General features: G+C 40.3%; 1 protein-coding gene across 3 annotated transcripts in view; it reads left to right on the top strand.

Annotated features, from left to right (window-relative positions):
• Positions 1–21212, top strand: part of PPP1R9A (protein phosphatase 1 regulatory subunit 9A) — a 782694-nt gene that overhangs the window by 619332 nt on the left and 142150 nt on the right. For all 3 annotated transcript variants that reach the window (XM_086941937.1, XM_086941939.1, XM_086941938.1), the window contains one exon: positions 18231–18269. In XM_086941937.1, the coding sequence (XP_086798063.1) occupies positions 18231–18269 (39 nt within the window). The remainder of the gene's footprint in view (positions 1–18230; positions 18270–21212) is intronic.

Genomic DNA, 21212 nt, shown 5'->3' with positions numbered 1-21212 from the left:
AACCCTGTGTAAAAGGAATGTAAACAATCAGAAAGGTTGTTTTTTTATGTCCATGCACTCATAGGTGTGAGCATCTGCCTCTCGTGTGTTTATTATCTTCATTATTTCACAAGGCACATGACATTCTATTATCGATTTCTCTCTCTGATATGTTTGGCAGAATATTTCTGTTTTCTACCATTTGCATAGGTCAGTTCTGATAACAAATTTCTTAGAATAATGTTTCCTTGTATTTTGAAGCTGTGTTAAACTTTGCATATATCCACATAATTCGTGTGTCCTTGGAATCAAACTAAATTCTTCTGAAATGTACTCACTTTCTTCAGGTAATCACCTTCAAGTTCCTTGTTTGCACTATCACATACTAACCATGGTCTCAGTGACAGTTCCTGTCTTCATTAATTTTAAAACATTAAGTGCTACTGCCCTCATCAGGAGGCCATTGCAGCATACACCACCCATTGTCCCTGCTACTGCTAACAATGATGGTACCAAACTAGCTACTAACCATCACACTCCTACAAGTGTGACAATTCAGACTATTCCAGGACCCCAAAGCTATAAGATCAGCATGGGCGGCAGGTATTAGATATGTTCAACTTATATGAAATTAGTACACAACTGTTGTTGTGCTCACTCTAAATCAGATAAACAGCCCACTATGTGATAGACTGTCATAAGTGCTGGAGCTGCCAATTGAGTGCTGTTGCTGAGCACCGGAAAGCACCAGCTCAAATTAAGCACTGCATTATTCTGACAAACTATGGTAAATCCATTAAAGCCTAGCCAAATAACACTGTCAGACACGAACCAGCTCATAGTGAAGAATGCCAGTTTTAAGATGGATTGAAATATATAAAATATGGTTCACTTATAAATTATTGCCCCTTTGGGTTCTGCTTTAGCTTAGCTCTCAGGACTCAGATCCTTTTTTAAAACAACTTTCAAAAAGGTATCCAATAAGACTCACTTTTGGGAGACCAGGTAAATGGTGGAAGGTTCTGATATTGGTTATTGATAACTTGGACCTAACAACGGAGGCTAATAGCCTTCAAGTTTAGGCTCCTACTGATTTAATGAGAGTTTGATACTAGATTGTTATTCCTTACCACTATAGGAAAGGTGCCCTTGCTGTTATCCTAAAGGTTGCTATTGTTTAGCTGTACGGCCACCATACTTAGATCTTTCTATACCTTCAGATGGGAATGTAGACCTTTATACCAACAGTTTTATAATGAGCTTGATTTGAATCACAGTCTGATTCCATGAGGCTTTACAAAAGTTTGCCCATTAAAGATGTGAGATGGCTGAGCCTCTCTTGAAAATAAAATTCATCATGGTGATTTTCATAAGTCAGTCATGCCTATATTTTTAATGCATAATCACTCAATTTTTAGCAATCTCAGTTTACTTTCCAGCCGAGCATCCTCTTTCCCAATACCATAGTAGCTGATCTCAGAGTTCAGCAGATACTAATGTATTCTTCAAACAACTGCTAAATGGCAACTAATGTGCAATCCATACATGGTCTTTCTCAATGGGATATAAGGATTTCTAGGAATATTGGTATCAAGGGCTGCATAAATACCTTGTCTTTGGATTCATGAATACCATTTGATGTCATGTAGAGAAATTACTCAGTTGACCGATTAAGTCAGATGCACTATTCACTGTAATACATCATAAGTGGGTGAGGTACAGTAATTTGTGAGACGTTTTAATTGTGATAGATCAGTCTCACATTACGAGCTGACTGTGCCCAAAAGTAAAGAGGGTTCTAAAGGCTGTTAGTACTGTTGTCATCTTTGGATCTGCTCTTAAATTACATTTCTCAGTCATTCATTCCACTGTTTGCTGACAAAATCACCAATCACTACAAGTGCAAAGTTTGCATTTAATGCATCTTGGATGGCTCAGCTACACAAATTTCATGAACAGGAGATCCCAAAGGTTTTGTAGTGCAGTGAGGTGAGCTTGAGGCCCTCCTCAAAAGTGTAGATTTTTCAGTGTATACGTCTTGTTATTATTTACAGAGAATTGGGGAAATGTGGGGCAAATTCAAGAGTTATTGAATAAATGGTCTTCAAATTATTAATTTCTGCTATTTTCAGTCGAAGGCGTAACTGATTATTTACAGTTTTGTAATTATTTATTAATTCTCTTTACCTGAAGTATTCTATCAGATTGTATTTATCATTGAAAGATGCAAAATAAGCCTACATCAACTGTGAACACTCAGCACATCTTTACTTTCCACTGTATCTCTTCTGATGCTTTGTACTCCACTGGCAGTTCTTAATCAATGCACCAGCAACTGAGCTGTTGGCTCCCATGATCTTATTTATTCAATTCTGTTGATTTTACATGACATAAATATTCAAGGTGCCCATTTATTCTGTAGGCCATCTGCTTTACTCTAACATCACATCCTTGTAATATTGAGGAGTCACTTATTTTAATAGCTTGGACCAGTCAGTTTCAGATTCCTTTCCAGATCACCTTTCCTTCCTTCTCCCAAAACTTCTCAGAGGAAGTCCGCGGAGGCCAACCTGTAAAAGTAAAATGTAAATTAACTAGCCATGATTGTTGTAACCTTTGTCCTGTAACATTCCATCAATTCCACTCTTAACCAGCACAGAAACAATCCTTTCAGTATTTTAGGATACCATGAAGTAATTTCTTGACATTTTTATGTCACTGAAACCCACAAATTATGTAATTTACATTATGTGAATGGGTTAAGTTAACAAAGAGCCAACCTGCCCTTTAACCTGCTTTTTAAAGCTGACAAATCTCGTTATCTCATCCATCTATTTCAGCACTGGTAGAAAGTGAGACAAGTAGATAAACAATGCTGCTTCTACACCCTAGGCATCTGTAAGATTTTCAGGTCGCTCTCAATCAACACCAGTTGGACCATTCACTCAGGCCCTTGTTAGCAGCAGCCTCGACTACAGAAATCACTCTCTGTGTAGGAATCACTGCACGCATCTTGAACAGACTACAGACAATACAAAATTAAGCTGCAAGACTCATCCTTGACTTCCTAGACAGACTCACATCCCCCCACACCTCAAGAAGCTACACTAGCTCCCAATCTAGAAGAGATGCCAGTTTAAGATGCTAACCCATGCATAAAATGCCCTGCACAAGGAAGAGCCAGCATACATCACCAAACGAATCTACCAACTGATTAGACACCTGCAACACCTCCCTCTTCCTCTCAGACACACCCCAGATCTGCCGATCCAACAGCAGAGTACGCTCCTTTTCTCACCTGGCGGCCAGAGGCTGAAAGAACCTTCCCCTGCACATTAGAAATGCCACATCACTCTGGGCTTTAAGGAACGGGCTCAATGCCTGGCTGTTTGAATGAACTGAGCACCGCAAAGCAGCTAGCAGCTCCAAAGCTGTGAGACCCTCATGGGTGATTTGCAGTGCTTTATCAATCCTAACTGGGTGATTGACTTATCCCTGGCTCTATCTACAGCAGGCTAATTTCACTTTCATATAAGTGGCCCTCCTCAACCGTTCGGATCCCAGCAAACTCTGATCCATTTTCACCCAACATTCCATCACCAACACAATTGAGGGTATAGTAGTCAAACAACTAATATGCCATCTCTATTCAAGCTCCATACTAGTTAATTTTCATGTTTACATCCTTGGATGAAGAGCGCATTTTGTAAGAATTTCATACTTTCGCCTATGACTTTATTACAGACACGGTTTATGCCAAATTTCTCCTGACTCTCTTTTTTATGCTGACCACCAATCCTCACTGAACCAAATTTATTGCTGACTGGGCTCACTTAGCTGCTTTACTTCCTTCCTACAAATACACATGCAAGCCATCTGTCCCTTTCACTTTATATTATTTGGTACCACTATCCTTTTTTGTGTACCACAGAAATCCACTCTTTCCTGCTCAATTTCTTGCATGTATCATTTGTTTTAACTTTTAACATACAGGCAGATTAATTAAAAATCATGCAGGGGCTGGATAAAGTTTGTCATGCTTCATGCACCAGACTGAGCCTCTCTCTGTTTGTGATCAATGACTGAAATGATTTTACCCCAAAGAACCCCTTCAAACTAAGGCTAAAATGTTCGATAACTTCTCTGATATTTGACGCAATGACTTCTGTCCTTCCGCTATGAGCAGAGTCTTACTTCCAGCTTCCCAATACATGGACTCAACATTCTTATTTATTACAAGTTTTCAGCAGATGCACAAATCAATTCTTTTACAAAATAATTTTTTTTATCTTAATGACTCATAATAAAAGGTTCAATTTTCTCACTTTTCCTCATGTCTAAAATGTCAAACATCACATTCTCAAAATTCCTAGACTTTTACAACCACATTTACCTGAGCTTCTATGCTGGCATTGTCCAGCATATATTTGACTCTAGAATGTAACTGTAACTACCATCACACCAACATCCCATCTTCCCTGAGTTGAATTCCCTATTCAACAATGTGTAAAGGTCAACGCCCATTTCATTGTCTATCGCACACTAAACATAAGATTCAATTTTCCTATGAAACAAATTTAATTACCATTAAGCTTCATGCTCAAAGCAGAAATCTGCATCCTTCATTTAGGAAGTTTTGCTACAAGTGCACGTGATCACTGATGGCTCACAGTAATTCTATACCCTACTAGGTTTTCTTCTTGCCAGTTTCCCAGGTAAACTACAGTGACATATTAGTGAATAGTTCTGAGCATTCCAGTCTTGACTGTTGAGTATTCATTCACCCTTTTTGTACATTTAATGGACAAAGCAAAGATATTGAATTGTTGTAATCCATGCTGATGTATGTTCAGAGGCACGGAGAATGGTATGGACAGAAAGATGAGGAGGAAAGTAGGTAGGTGAGGTGGGGGCTATCAAAGTGACTTTTCACAAAGTTTGTACAGATCTGAAGGCTAAAGCAAACAAGAGCATGTTTAAATTGCAGTGAAGCTGCTAGTGATCTTATTCTTATCTGATCGCCTGTTTGGAAGAGTTCTAAATAGATTTCTCAAGTATGGAAACATTCCCCCTACATGAGCATTGGTTGGTGAATTTTAGCACATCTAAAGACTAGAGACCAGAGTTTAAGTAAGTAATGTCTCTGTTTAAGGGATATCTGGTCATACTCTATAGTGGATGGGTAAGCCTCTTATTTTCAGATATGTGATATTCATCAGTAGCATCATAAAGGTTTTCTAGGCTTCATATGGTCGGTGGGTTAAAGATTTAAGTTGTTTGAGCTTGTTTTATTTAGTATGAACTAAAGCTTTTGTGGTGGTACTCCAAGAAATAGCACCACAATGACTGTTTGTAGGGAAGTAAGATGTAAGGTATCAAACTAAATTAATGTTGTTGTTGCAGGATGTTAATGTGTAATTCTCTTTTATCAGTGAGGACAATTTACCCTTAATTTTTGCAGATTGGTAATGGACAGAATTAAAAAGAGTTGCAGTTATATATGGTATTCAGAAAACAAATTGAAATGGAAAGTGGAATTGTCAGCATTTGAATGCCAGGCCTGAGTCATGTCTCCGTTGAGAGCTTATCAGTTCTTTAGCACCATGGTGTTGTTTTATATAATATTATTTATATAATATAATATTGTCCAGAATCTCAACAAGCAACAATTTGAAGATGACCATATAAATTAAGAATAGTTTCATACCATACTGCTACACATTGACACTTTTTTTGCCAAGTATCCACTAAAATGAAATTAAGATTTCTGTATATGAATTACGCTACTCCAGTGGCACATCAACACCGGCCAACCCTGATTGGTGTTCATAAATTTGAATGTTGGTTTCTATAGCAATAATGTAAAGAAATTTCATATTACCTAAGCATTACATGCATGGCAAGAAACCAGGTATGTTCAATAGTGGTACAATAGAACAGATACATGCCATTCTGGGTCTCCAGAGACTATTGACATGATCGCCATTTAGATTAATTGTATTAAGTATATCTAATACGAAATCAGATGTGTGTATGATTGTATTAAATCAATATTGGGTACTCTTGTTTTAAATAATTACAAAGAACCGTACTCTCAGAAGAGAAAAACTCTTTTTCCACTTTCCTGTCCTGATCATAAAGAGACTAAGCATAACATTCTATATTGTCTCTTGATTTAGCTTAAGTATTCTTAGCATACACTTTGGGTGTAGGTTAATCAAATTAGTGGGAGAGTTCCAGAACCACAGCACTAAAGTAAAGCCATGAACTTTAAAGAAGTATCTGATGAATTGTGAGTTTACAGTAGTAGTCATGATTGCATGCAGAGGCTCAGAAATTAAATTTCAGAGTGCTTACCAAAGCGGGAAAATTGAAAGAAAAAATAAGAATAGAAACAACAAATGTACAATTACAGTTTGTGATATTTTGCGTTTCCTAACCATCACTATGTGAAATTATTTCGCTGTTCCTCATTTGTAGTCTGGACCGGTAGAAAAATTATGATGAAATTATGAGTGGCTGTGCTTGCATGCTCAGTATTTGTTTGATGATCAGACGCAAAATTTAAAATGACTTCTTTGCAATAATGTCTTTATGTTTATGTGGTATTTGTGCACATAATGTTAGGAGTGCTGTCAAGAAGGGTTCCAAAATCTTTATTTGCAGTATAGAGATAAAACATGTCTAAATGTGGGAATGCTTATTAAAAGAGATGCTGAATCTTGGACTGGTGTACCGCATTTGTGTTTTTTTTGTTTTTCACATTCCTTTTTCAAAGAGTTCCGGGGTTCTGCTACTGGACACTAGTATTTTAAGACTGTGACTCCATGGAAAGCGCTTTTCAAGTGGCGAAATACAATTTTTGGGTAAGCAATCAGTTTTTTCACTCATGGAACATGGGTTTTGACTTTCATATCTGCCATCGGTTCCATTAGTGCATCAGTTGACTACAACATCACAAATCCTGATTGTTTTTGCTCAGTCATGACATATTGCATATAAGAACTAGTCATCAGTGTTTCCTATCATATTTTGTGTTGTTTTCACTTTTACTTCGTATACATTGATGTGACCAAGTTTCAAGGAGTCTTTATCAAATAGAGTAAGACCAATGGCTTTGCATGGATCGAGTGTAATGTTTCAGAGGAAATGAATAAGTAAATGAAGTTTCTCTCCCACAGTTAAATACAGCATGATATAGACGGGAGCACCTGGAAATCAGAATTTACATAGGTGTCAGAGAATGAATATCCATCAGAGTGGCAACCCTTAGCACCTTCATGATCTATTCTAATGGTCTTTGCAGAGAAGACTAATGTGGACTGCTGCATATTTTGTTTATTATATTGTCTTTCTTCTGTGTTCTCTCGAATGGATTATTTTATTGCGGGAACTTTTACGAAGATTAATTCTGGGGTCTAAATTCATTACTTGATCAAGAAATGTGCAAGTGTGCTAGTATGAAATATATGGTTCTGAGCATGGCTAGCTCTCTAATGGATATTGCTGTCATGTTGTAACAAGTTTCTTTGTTCAAGTTTCTTCTTACTGTTGGTTTCAATTGCTCTGAAGCATATAACATATAACAAATTTCGAATGTATATAAATATTGTAAATGTGATATACAAAAGACAACATAGAAATTAATTTTTTTTTAAAAACACTGAATGTTCCCGTAACCCGGATTGTACCCTATATATCTTAAAGGAGAGCCTTATCTCAAGAAGTGTTTTTAGGAGTAATTCTCTAAAATAATTGCATACATGTTCAAGAGAATGAATTTTATGCATCAAATTGTCAATAGCTAAACAAAGATAAATGTGGTTTCTAACTTGGAAGATGAATGTCAAGCTTTGTTTACTAAGTTCCTCCATATTAGCAAAGGGAATATTTTTTGTTCATATGACATTTGTTGCTCTCACATTGGAATACTTTATATCTTTCTTGGTCATGTTCTGTCACCTGTTGAGTTACTTATTGTGGTATGTTAGCCTTTTCATGAGGTGTGCTGCAAATATATTCAGAAATATAACGAGTGAGGTAACTAGTAGACATCCATGCCAATTTTCTCATTGTGATCGTTAAAATGTTTTACTTATCACAGATGATAGTTTTTTGAATTTTGAATAGTTTCACAAGTACCTTCCATATTTCAGAATTTATATATTGCATGATAGATTTTTAATTTGACATGTAATATTACATAATGTATTATTGAATAATTTTACACCTGATTCATCGGATCCTAGGAAACCGGGCCATCTTTATTATTAAATTACTTATGGTATTACATTTTTCATTGCTTTGTAATTATTCGGCGATACCAAAGGGGATGATGGACGGAGCGTTTGAGCAAATCAAACACTCACCCCCAGTCAATCGATCTGGGTTTAATCCATCACCATATTTTAGCTCACTCCACCACCCCAGTTCAGACATGGCCATATGCAAATCAGTCTGACCCTGTGCCTCATGTGGCAAAGTGAGCAAGGGACCCACGTCTGGGCATACCCTGCCAACTTAGGGCGAACAAAGCAATACCAAAGGGGATGATGGACAGAGCGTTTGAGCAAATCAAATCCCCTTTGTTATTGCTTTGTTTGCCCTAAGTTGGCAGGGTATGCCCAGACGTGGGTCCCTTGATCATTTTGCCACTGGATTCAAGATAGCCTGGCTGATGAGGGTTATGAACACGAAACCGGTCCCAGGATGCTTGTTTGCGGTCTAGGGAAGGCATGGCTTGGCAGTTCGGCCTGGACTGTTCCGATGAGGCACAGGGTCAGATTGATTTGCATATGGCCATGTCTGAACTGGGGTGCTGGAGTGAGCTAAAGAATGATGATGGATTAAACCCAGATCAGTTGACTGGGGTGAGGGTTTGATTTGCGCAAACGCTCCGTCCATCATCCCCTTTGGTATTGCTTTGTTCGCCCTAAGTTGGCAAGGTATGCCCAGACGAGGGTCCATTGCTCACTTTGCCACTGGATTCAAGATAGCCTGGCTGATGAGGGTCATGAACACGAAACCGTTCCCAGGAGTGTTTGTTTCCGGTCCAGGGAAGACATGGCTTGGCAGTTCGGGCTGGACTGTTCCCATGAGGCACAGGATCAGACTGATTTGCATAGGGCCATGTCTGAACTAGGGTGATGGAGTGAGCTAAGGGATCATGATGGATTAAACTCAGATCAGTTGACTGGGGCTGAGGGTTTGATTTGCTCAAACGCTCAGGCCATCATCCCCTTTGGTATCGCTTTGGAATTATTCAGCACCATCTTCCCTGAAATGACCCAACTCCCTTGATTAGAAAATCATGCATGGTTGAGAATTATAGATGTTGTTCCAATCAAGGACATTTGAGCCGTGAACCCATTTGTACTCAATAAAAAATTTACTTCCAGCGGTCAGTAAAGAAGAATAAGGGCCAACCCAAAGAGTTCTTGATTACATGTATTAACGCAGACAGTATGACAATTTGGCAATCTATAGTGCTGGATAATAATTTTTAATATTATTGTAGCCTTGAACACCTTGAACCTTTGGGTTGGGTTAAGTGATGCTGCTAATATTCAAAGACTTCAGAGATATTCTGTTGACAAACGTAGATTGAGGTTGGAAGTTCCTATAATCTAACTCACAGAATAATTACATTCTATCCAGTGTGACTCACAAAATGATATTCCTCATGTGAGTCCAAATTACCCACTCTTGACATGCTTTCTACCATACAGAATGCTCCAGACAAGCTATGTAATATCCCTGAGCCACATAGTGACAAACGCAGAATATCTTTAGATGATCAGAAGGATGGATAAACATATGCTTGCACTGATTTTGGGGAAAGTCAGTAATATTCTATCATCTACTATTATTTTTATACTACATCAGTAAATGATTGCTTTTTTACTGATAAAGAAGGGTTTTCCAATTTCAGTGCCTTGGGGGCTGGTAAAGAAATAGGAAGTGACATTCCCCCTCCATGGTCTACACCACACATCCGACAAATGAATACAATTAATTTCAGGGCCAGAGGACATACTTGGGCTATATCAAAATAAGATGAAAATTATATTGGCGGAGAAAAACTGGGTAAGGGGTAACAGGATACCTTACCAGGTGAATTATGTGCATACAATACACATAACATAATAAAATGTTCTATGAAAAGAGGCTGAAAGTGATTACTGAGGACATTCAACATGGGCACTATTAAAGAGGGGGGGGGTTCGTCCGTCGATTTGGTAAGGCGGGTAAATGCAATATGAGAAAAGAGTTTAGGAATACAGAGAAAACAAGCTACTAACAATATTCCACAGACCCTATAGTTGTTGTGAAACAAAATAGCCATTTGGTAGATGGACTATTGCAGCTAGACTAAAAATAGCCGACAACTTTCAGGCGCAAACACCCACAAGGTGATCAGAGATATGTTTACAAATAGTCTAAACCATTGGCAATCTCTCTGAGTAGCATTCCTACCCTCCATTTGTCTTCCACTGTGCCACTCTAGACAGAGGTCTATATTATGCAAATGGTTTTGTCGTTGTTAGTCTTTATCAGTGATGATTAACTTGGGTCCTGTGGCACAGTGATCAAAGGGCCTTTCGCTAGGCTTACCCTTGGCCACTTATGGCATTACATGAAATTGACAAATAGTTACTTGTTTAGAGTGGCACAGTAGGTGAAAATCAATGGATTGGAATGTTACAGAGAACAATTAACAGTTGTTTTGAATATTTTTAAGCATTTCTTTCATCACCTTTTGTATGCTTATTGTAATGCACTAGCAGAATTACCAGCCTGGGGGGTGATTGCGGTGGTGAGTGAAAGTATAGTGCCATTAGTTCAGAATGTCTTCAGTCCTGGAGGATTGACCTTAGATAATATTATGGCCCTGGCCCTGATGGTCAATAAAACATGGAAATGCATGCTACCTTTGCATGCATCATTTTCAAACTATGTAGTGGCTTTTGACACAGTCGACCAAGGAAAACTGTGCCTGACGCTTGTGAAATGTGGGAAAAATTCGGTGTTCAACCAAATGTTACACCATGAAACCTTGGCACGCATGTGATTGGGTGACAGAAAAAGTATCGGAATAAATGATTTGCTAACCAGGGCTTTAATCAGAGGTGTGTTCCAGCATAACGTTTATATGGCTGGTCTAATCATATAATGTGTGATATCCATGCTTTTCCTCCAAAGCCTGGGGTACCCACATTAGACATTTCTGATGGATACCTGTAATTGCAGATCCTTCCTCTTTTGAATACATTACCTAACACTAGACTGAATCTGGAATAGTTTAACTGCATTGCTCCACTGTGGAAGGAATATACGAGCTACATAATCTGCATCCCTGCATGTCAATTTTTAGGGTCTTTAATTCCACATCTTTGCAACCAGAGCTGGAGTTTGTTCCCAACTTTTTTTCTCATCAGTGGATGATTTTTTGTTCTGAAAAATCTATTCTTATTTATCCAGTGTTCAAGGGAACTATGGCCCTTCCTAGGGTTTAGGCCTTGCAGGGTCTGTCACAAACAAAAGGTCTGTGATAGATCCACATGAGTCATGCCTCTGGTATTTGGGTTTGCGCATGACTCTAATGACCTGTGAAGAGTGTACCTTTATGAACCCAAAGGCGATCTTTCAGCGTGAAGCAAAGCTGTATCTTGTGTAACTACAAGAAGTCACACACGTCTTGCTCTTGCACTCTGTCGAGGGTGCTGACCGGTTCCCACTCTCAACCCACAGTTAAAAAGCAAATGCACTAGTTAGATGAACAACCTTGGGCACTGATAATTTTCTTTAGAATGATCCATGCAGAAGATAAACATTTAACAACACTAACGTAAATATTTTCTTTAGTGACAGATTTCATGATTCTCAATGCATGTTGATATTGCCTATCACCTAAAAAAAGACACATCAGTATAACCCATTTCTTGTGAGGAAATAGGTAACGCTTACAAAAGAAAAATTAATGGTTCAAAGGTTTTGAGCTCCAAGTTATGTGAGGGACAAAGAGTGCTGTCAAAGTAGTTTGCTTCTTAGCGAATGCAAAAACTGTTGATATGTAGCTTTCCTTATATAAATCTTGTAAACAACTGTCTAGCTATGGGACAAGTAATCTGATCCAGAAAAGGCTCAAATGATGGGATCACTTAGAAGTCTCGAAATCTATCCATTATGTTGGTCAATTTACATTTTAATATTTATTCATCCCATAAAAGAACCTTTAACGTTTCCTATCATAGTAGTATATTTACCTGAGACAAATGACCATTTTAGGTCACTGTTTGTTATTTGCAAGGCATAATTCCCTCTGCTACCTTGAGTACTGTAGGTTACTTTTTGATAGCAAAGAACATTCCACTGCTAATTTAAGTGCATTATGGTCACTATCACATCTTGGAAGGATCTTCATGTCCACAATCTTTGGCCATAGTGGGAGAGAAAGCAATATATAATCCATTTTGCTGTATTGATTATAGCTATTAAAAGTAGGTTCACCAGCTACATCAGAGGGGTGTCTGTCATTACATGCTCTGAGGGCAAGACTCCGAGTAAGTCCCATAAGTTGGATAGCTGAAACGGAACCCCTTTTCAATGGTGCAAAATCTAATTGTGGTGTACCCCAAGCTGTGCCTTCCTCTTCAGTAATGCTCAAAACAGAGTTAACAAAAAGTTCAGGGGTGACATTAAAGTCACCGACAACTAAGACGTGTTCCCTCCCTAAGCATTAAACAGTCAATACATTCCTCAAGGTTAGTGAGAGCACAAGACTAGTTTGTGTTCACTGGGCCTAGAATACACATTAAAATATATAGAGAAGCTTATCATCAACATCAGAAATCGATAGCCCAGCAGGACATCCCTACCCCTGGGTGATTGATTCACAGCAGAAATTTGTGAACCAAGACCTAAAAATTGGATCTGTACACCAAGTATCTTGACTTATACAAATATCAAAAGTGTCAACAAAAGATCCCCATCTGCAAGTTCCAGGAGAGAACCTTCCACTTGTCAATGGAAATCGTGGGAGACAAATAAATACATTGTTCATAAGCATCCTCTTTAAATCACTCTCTATTGTTTACAGCCTGGGGGAGGGTCTCCATAAGCTTCGGAAGGGTGGTGGTAGCAGCAAGGAGTGAGACCACCCTTGTAACAGAAGGATTATACTTTAATAAAAATTATTGGGCACCATGCAAGAGGACCGAAATTCCCAGGCAACTGGCTCATCCTCCAACTTCAGAGTTATTAGTGGAATTTCAACATAATCAGAGTTGCCACCTGATTACTCATGGCGAGTCACCCTCACAATATCTGATCGAACTAATGAGAAATATATTTGCACATTAAGAATCCACTGGATCACTTTGCTAGTCAATGAGTCACTGACGTATCTATCCTCACGTGAGAGTTGGGTTACATTGTAATAGGCAATGAGTCGGGGCTTTGGCTATTAGGATGGTCATAAGGGGGAATTAGGCGGGTGGCTAAATTCACTAGTTCTGAATAATTTCTGGCAAAGGATATCCTTTGCGCAGAGCAGTCTGGTGAGGCATAGGTCCAGGCTCAGGTACCCAACTTTGGGCTCAGGATCAGTCGTAATTAGAGAAAAGGGAAAAGTTGGTTCATCACCCCGGTAGGCTAGAATGTTATTTCGTTGCCACAGCTGGATTAGATCCACGGATTGGTGGATCTTCAGACCTCTTTGATAGACTTGTTATTTGACAGATCTTGCCTGTGTGGCGAGAAGGTCAACTTGGTGTTGCAAAGCTTCAAGGAATGCCAGGCCACAGCGCGTTCCCTAGGACTTTCTACCCATTTGAGACCGAACTTGACTATTTCACCCCTTTGAGGCTACTCCAGAGGGTTTATTTATTTATTTTATTTATTTATAGAGCACAACATTCGTCTATTAGGATATCACAGCGCTAATTACTGAGACTCATGGTAAACTGACTCATGGTAAAGATACTGTGTGGGTTGGGGTTCTGACAACGCCAAAGCCCACCGCCACTGCAACACGCACCCCAGTACTTTTGGGTGCGAAGTTCAAGCAAATAACATCAAGTCCATGAGAGACAGTGAACTTCCCCGTCACCTGCCCCTTCTACATCTGCCTTCAAATCACTTTTTCTTGCCCTTAGTGGCACATGATCACCCTCTGAGATGCAGGATCAGACATTTCTTCTAAGGCTGTCAAATTATAACATTTGACAGACGTGTTCTTCAGACGATTCAGTGAGGCTATGCCTTGCCATTCCTTTTTGATCTACTGCACTGCCTCTTGCATCCACATCAGAATATCTTTCAGCGGAGCACCTGTCCATCTTGCTCCAAGAAGCATACGCTCATTTGTCCAAAGGGGCTATCAAGAGGGTCTCGGCTACGATATATGGAGTGGTTGTTACTACCGCTACTTTCTTGTGCCAAAGAATGACAAAAGTCTTTGTCCTCATTTAGAGCTCTACCCTCTGAATCCTTTCTTGTGGAATGACAAAATCAACATGCTCATGCTGACCTGGTTTTGTTAGCACTGGATGGTGGCTTTGGGCTTGCAGGATGCCTATGTTCATATACCTATTCTGCCATCTCACAGATACCGCATGCAGTTCAAGGTGGACCAGAAGCCTTTTCAATTTGCTGTATGCCCCTGTAGCCTCACCGGTGACGCTCAGGTGTTCTCGAAAGTGGTGTCGGAGGTTGTAACCCACTGTCTGAGGTAAAGGATTCCATTTTTCCCCTACCTCAATGACTGGCTGTTCAGCACAGTCAGTCATAGACAAACTACAGACAACAGCAAATCTCCTGACATCTCCAGGGTTCACTATCAACATGTCAATGTCACACCTGACTCCTTTGCAGAGGCTCCCTTCCACTGGAGCGATCCTGGATACAGTGCAGCTTCTGGACACAATGAGCCCAGGACTCTAAGGTTATCATCCTGATGTTTCAGCCTCAGTCCTGGGTTTCAGCAAGAGTGGCTCTGAGGCTTCTGGGCCTCTTGAAATTCTGATCACAGCTCTTTGAGTGCCATAGGTGGCATAGGTGGGATTTGCTATGGAACCTAGTGGCTCAGTGGGCCCAGCATTGGGGGAACCTGTCAGATTCCGTCCCGGTGCTGGAGTAGACTGCAATTGGTAACACCACCTACAGGTGGTATTGCAAAAAACATATGGGGTGAGGCCCTGAGAACTGTGACAACAGGCACTTCATCTCTAAAACTAGCTGAAGCATTAGGGCTGTTTCATGGTCATAAACCACCTGGTTGGATATTTGAACACCACAGCAGACTAGCTCAGCCGGGGACTTCAGGCAGATGACACAGGGAAGACCCCTGGCTAAATGTTCTGGCCAACGCCAAGAGTGTGTAGTGTCAAAGCCTTTGCACACTGGAGTTCCAAAAAGGCACTCTCTTGGAGACACGTTCCAGAGTGGAGCATAGAACTCCTAAAAACCTGTCTGTCTCTGCCTCTCCTGCCTCCCCTGCCCCACGTTTTGAAGAAGTTCTGGAATAACCGGGCTCAAATCATCCTAGTGGCTCTGGATTGGACAGGGATAGTGTGGTATCTGTGACCTCTGGGCATGAGAATCTATTCTTCGATCCGGCTACCCATTTGGAGGACCTCCTATCACAGCAACAAGGTATGATACTGCACCCGAACCTATGCAATCTGCACCACCATTTGTTGAGACTGAGCATTTGACCATCCTCTAAAAGTTGTGGATTTCAACCTTGCTTCCAGGCATTTCCCACAAAGCCTATTTACTCTGGAAGCTAAGACAAGTGTGGAGACTGGTGTGGCATCAAAATGCCTCACTGTTAGTTGCCTAGTTCATTTTTTCTCAGGCCTAGTAAGGACTAGCAGTGGGCACTGTTAAAGGTTATTTGTCAGCGCATTCACCCTTCTTATGTTTGCAGGACCAGCCGTCCTTGTTAAAATCATCTGATGTGATGAGGTTTCTATAAGGTTTGACTCGTACGTTTCCTTGCAATCCCTCCGTGATGCCACAGTGGGATTTAAATTTGTCTCTCTTTACTCAAGGGCATACCCACTCCCATCTATCTGCTGCATAGACGTCCACCACATCTCCTGATTTTGACGACTGTGTTCTTGGTCATGGTAGCCTTGGTTCGTCGCATGACTGAAATCTAGGCTCTCTTGGTGCAGCTGCCTTACATCACCTATTTCCTAGATAAGATGGGGTTGAGGTCCAGGGCCGCCTGGTTGCCGAAAGTCATAACTGCTTTCCACACTGTTCAATCCAGCACTCTCACAACATTCTCTGCTCCACCTCATCCTTCAAACGAGAAACTTGTTTGGCAGGACTCCAAAATAAATGTAAGCTTTTATATAGATTGCAACAAAGACCATTGGGTGGAGCTATATGCACTTTAGCTGGAGTGCAGGGTCCCCTTCTTGGTGGTCATATGGCTGCATTTTGTTGCCTGAAGTGTGTTAAAGATAGACTATATAGTTCTGTTGAATACAATTTTTTATTTTTATATAATTCTGTAATTATTAACAAGCATTGTTTTGCATTTATTAATAATGAGTGCGCTGGTTTATAGTTATTGATCAATTACTGTGGTGACTTTGAAAAAGCCAATAGGTTTGATTTATATATGTACATTTTATATATGTTCATTTGCTTACCCCATGGTAACGCCAATAGGCTTGCCTTTTATATTTTGGTCTTCTGGCTAGGGATAGGTGGAATTTATTTTCCGCCATGGGGAATTAGAGGAATTTGGCAATTCCGTTTGAGAGAGGAGATGTAGAAACTTTCTCAATTCTGCAAAAAGAATATCAGATGGCGCAGTCAGAGACCTTTAGGTACCACCAGACCAACCAGACGCTGAAGCCAGTACCACCGAAGGGAACCGAAATACCTGAGTTCTCCCCGCTGAAAGACAGGTTGCTAGATGACTATTTAGACAGCAAAGCGATTTCCCTAGCGTACCGTAAATTTATGAATAATGCCCCTGAGTTCTTGCTGGTCCTCTGAACCCACTGGCAGGGAGAAATAGGTTGTCTTGAGGATGAGGAATGGCTAGAGGCAATGGCCTCCCCTAAAGAGATGGCCATACACTCACGTTTTAGGTTGGTGCAATAAAATACCCTACACAGAGCCTATTTTGCATGCCCCACGCTGTCGAAGATGAAGAAAGTCTTTTTACCACTTCGCTCTAAGAGTTGCAGTCAGAGCGGCACATTCTTCACATAATATGGGGCTGCCCACTGCTCCAAGAGTACTGGGAGGCAATACTGACAAATATGAGAGAAGTGTATAATGTTGGGGTGACTAAGTCACCAAGGTGGTGTCTGCTGAATAGGGGTGAGTTGGACCAAACAAATAAGGAACGTCCCTGGGTGATGCTAGACTTCATGGTAGCTAAATGCAATATTTCTCGGAGAGCGGTATCGACCCGACACTGTAAGAATGGAGGGCTGATATGGATTAGTGTATGCTTGCAGAGAGAGCGGTTTACGTGAGTAGAGGCTGCCCACATAAATGGACAAAAAATTGAGGGAAATTGAATGAATATCCGAGGAAGATATGCAGACCTATTGACCAACAGAGGCAAGAGTGGTAGTAAATAATGTCCGGATGAATGAGACTAGAGGGTGGAGACGGGGTGAAGAGGAATAAGTCAAATGATGTACATTAACGAACACATCATCCACTGTTAAATTGACTCTTCATTGTATAACTGTGATCTAAAAGGAAGCCATCATAAAGGCAAAGTTGTTGTTATAGTAAAAAGATATATGTTTTAAAGAAAATGCACTATTTGCTCCCTCATTTTTCAAAATTTTCATCGGGGGAGAACACCCCAACCCCGATGCTCACTTGCCACCGGGCACTCATCTAGATCTTTTACGCCCAGCTTCTTTCAAATTGTCACCAGCCACCACTGTATACAATCCTTTATGTAATGTGAGCGTTTTTTGCAGTTTCCATCAATCAAGTCTGCTCCCTCTCATAACCTGTCCCTTCCAACATCCTTATACAGTTATTTAGTATGGTTGCAAATTCTGTATTACCTTGAATTGATTTGTCTATTGCTCAATTATTACTGATTTCAGATTGTTTTGTAACATCTACAAAGTCTTTATTTAGGAAGGGTATTTTTATCTGGTTCTAGCCCTAAGCATATGTATCTTGTTGTTTTTCTTAATAAGTTGAAGATGTTGAACCTTTTCTTATATAACTGATTACTTTGTACATATTTACAGAAGGTGCAGTGAAAGCTGACCAACCAGATGAAGTCTTTGGTAAGTTGAATGGCTCTTTCCAGATCTTTTTTCTAGACTTCTTATGGAGGTAACACTCCAGTGTAGCTTATAATTAAATAGGTTAGAGGATTAATGCCATTCTGGTATAGAAAACATTTAGTTGGTCTGTGCATATCTTTAACTTCACATCACTTCTTTAAATTGTCTCTTGCTACACTAAATAACCCACTGGATCACAAAGATGCCGCCACAAACTAAAGAAGTTAACAAGTCAGTCTTTTTCTAGGAATATGCTTGACCCTGAACTTCCACTCATTCCCCCCAACATGTTTCACCTTGTGCTGAGACATGAAGATCGCATCTTTGTACTAGATAACTCCTTATCAGTAGGGATTCCTCAATGCCTCATTTAGAAACTCCAGACCATGTTGACTGCAGTCTTTTGATTGTTGGTTAAGCTGTAAAAAAGGAAATTTGTGCCAATATACAAATGTTCATTACTCTTGTTGTCTGCTGAAGCTAGAGTTAAGTTTAAGATGTTATATCCACAAAATAAAACTTTCCAAAATGTTTCCCTTATCTAACTCAAAGTGAGCACTGAAAAATAATACAAAAAATATAGTATTTGTCTTTTTTTTTAAAAGCAACAATTTTTCAGATGCTTTTATTAGTAGTGCACATTCCCCAGGTTACCAGGCTGCCCGCTCACCAAGTGCAAAATATTTCCTAATGCATGCCCACTATTATTCTTTCAGAGTTTTAAGATCTAGTGATAAAGTCTTGCTCTCAGTACCACATTCAATAAATAAAGCTCAGGAGGCAGATCCTTCTCTTACCTAGACCCCTACTCTGGAATAAGCTTCCATTTCAAATATGTCAATGCGTAGACCATTACAAATTCAGAAAGAAATTATAAATTCTTACAAGCTTGCTGCGCCAATATACCCCTCCCGCAGTAATTCATGCATATTATAAATGAAATTAGCATAACATAACATTGTGATGGATGGAGGTGGAAGGAAACACCCAAGTAAACATTGGAAAAATGGTGTCACTGAAATGCAAACACAACAGCATGAAGGACAGAGTGCTGAAATTTATCAATCATTCAACCCCAGTCACAGATTTGAACTTAATCCATCGTTCGTTTGTTCACTATGCCACCCCAGTTAGGACCCATCCATATGCAAATCAGTCTTGACCCTGTTCCTCATTGGAACAGTCCAGCCTGAGCAGCCAGGCGAGGTCCTCCCTGAACCGAAAACAAGGATCCTGGGACTGGTTTCGGGGTATTACTCCTCATCAGCTTGAATCCAGTGGCACAGCGAGCAAGGGGTTGAAATGCTCCTGTTTGCTGATCTATGTTGTAATTGACAGTATCTCATGTCAATGGATGAAGGTTCTGGTGAAAAATAATCCAATCGTAACTTAAATTCATACAATACGCTAGTCATAAATGCTGCAAGTATCATACATGTCAAACGTATGTTATGGAGTTTGTAAAGCACATATCTGCCCCAGAACAGGGCTTCCCCATGTTAGACCCCAAAGACGTACGAGCTGCAATAGCCAGCAGAGAATAGGGTGAGGGGAGAGCTAGATGGAAAAGAAACAGGTCTAAAGAGATTTCCCGAAAAGCAGGTGATTCTGGATTTTCATAAGGGAGAGGGGAAGGGAATTCCAGATAAAAGGGGGCAGGGCTCGAAAAAGTGACCACCATCTCTTGCTCTCCTGAGTCGAGGAACAATGGCTAAATTTATTTTATTTTGAAGGTTTTATATAGCGCAGACAAGACTCTTGCGAGTAACAGAGCGCTTTACAAGTCGAGGATATAGTATACAATGATATAAGCGAGTAAGTTCTTAATCAAAAGACAACAGTAATAAGCTAGCAATAAATAATACAATGCAGTGAATAGACATTGAGTTCACGTGAATTTAGCCATGAGGATATCTTTCACTTCTCTTTTGAAGGAGGCCATGGAAGGGTTCATTCTTGTGTCACTGGGCAAAGCGTTCCAAATCCTCGGAGCCATGCCGGAAAAGGACTGGTTATACGTTTTTTTTCTTGGCAAATCGTTGAGGTTGTAGGAGAAGAGTCTTGGCACTCCTGGAGGCTCTGCTGCCCGCAGAGAGTACCGGTTTCTGAGCTAGGTAGTGTGGGGCGTTGTGGTGGAGAGCCTTGTGAGTCATACAAGCGATTTTTAGATGAATTCTGGCTTCAAACGTAGCCATTTGAGAGCTCTCAGCTCTGGTGATATGTGTTTCTCTTAGAGCCTGTGATGAGTCTCGCCGCAGAGTTCATCGTGGCTCTTAGCGGGCTGTCGATGACCTTGGGAGGCCGCATAATGTTACTGCTCCATATTCCACCCTGGGGATTACTAGGGCTTGCACTGCTTGTTTGAAATCGTAGGCGGGCAAAAAGGGTTTCAATCTTCGCAGGGTCTTAAGGTGGAAGTTGGCACCTTTTGTTGAGGCGTTAATGTGTTTCTGCATCTTTAGGTTACTGTCTAGAGTTACCCCCAGGGATTTCACTGAGTCGACAATGAGCGGATGACCATTGAGAGCTGTTAGGTGTTTCATCCAATCCAGGATAGGGTGGATTTTGTTAGGGGGAGTGATTTAACGGAATTCCGTTTTGAGGGAGTTAAGTTTCAAATTGTTTTCTGCCAGCCAAAATTGTTTTTTTTGTAAGGCGGTGTTGAGCGATTTGATGTCTTCCACTGAGTGGATCTAGATGTACATTTGGGTGTCGTTGGCATACATGCGGAATTGAATCTTTGAGAGGCTAAGAAGATCGGTGAGAGGTTCCATGAAAAGGTTGAACAAGGTGGGTGAGAGGGAGGAGCCTTGCGGACCTCCTAGTGTGACTGTCATGGGGTTGGACAGGGATTGGTTGACCTTGAATCTTTGGGATATATTTTGGAGGAAAGAGGCGAACCAGTTGAAAACATTTCCAGGCATTCCCATTCTGTGTTTCAGG

The sequence above is a fragment of the Lissotriton vulgaris genome, chromosome 10, assembly GCF_964263255.1.
Source record: "Lissotriton vulgaris chromosome 10, aLisVul1.2, whole genome shotgun sequence".
Lineage (NCBI taxonomy): Eukaryota > Metazoa > Chordata > Amphibia > Caudata > Salamandridae > Lissotriton > Lissotriton vulgaris.
This window is presented reverse-complemented; position numbering and strand designations above follow the sequence as displayed.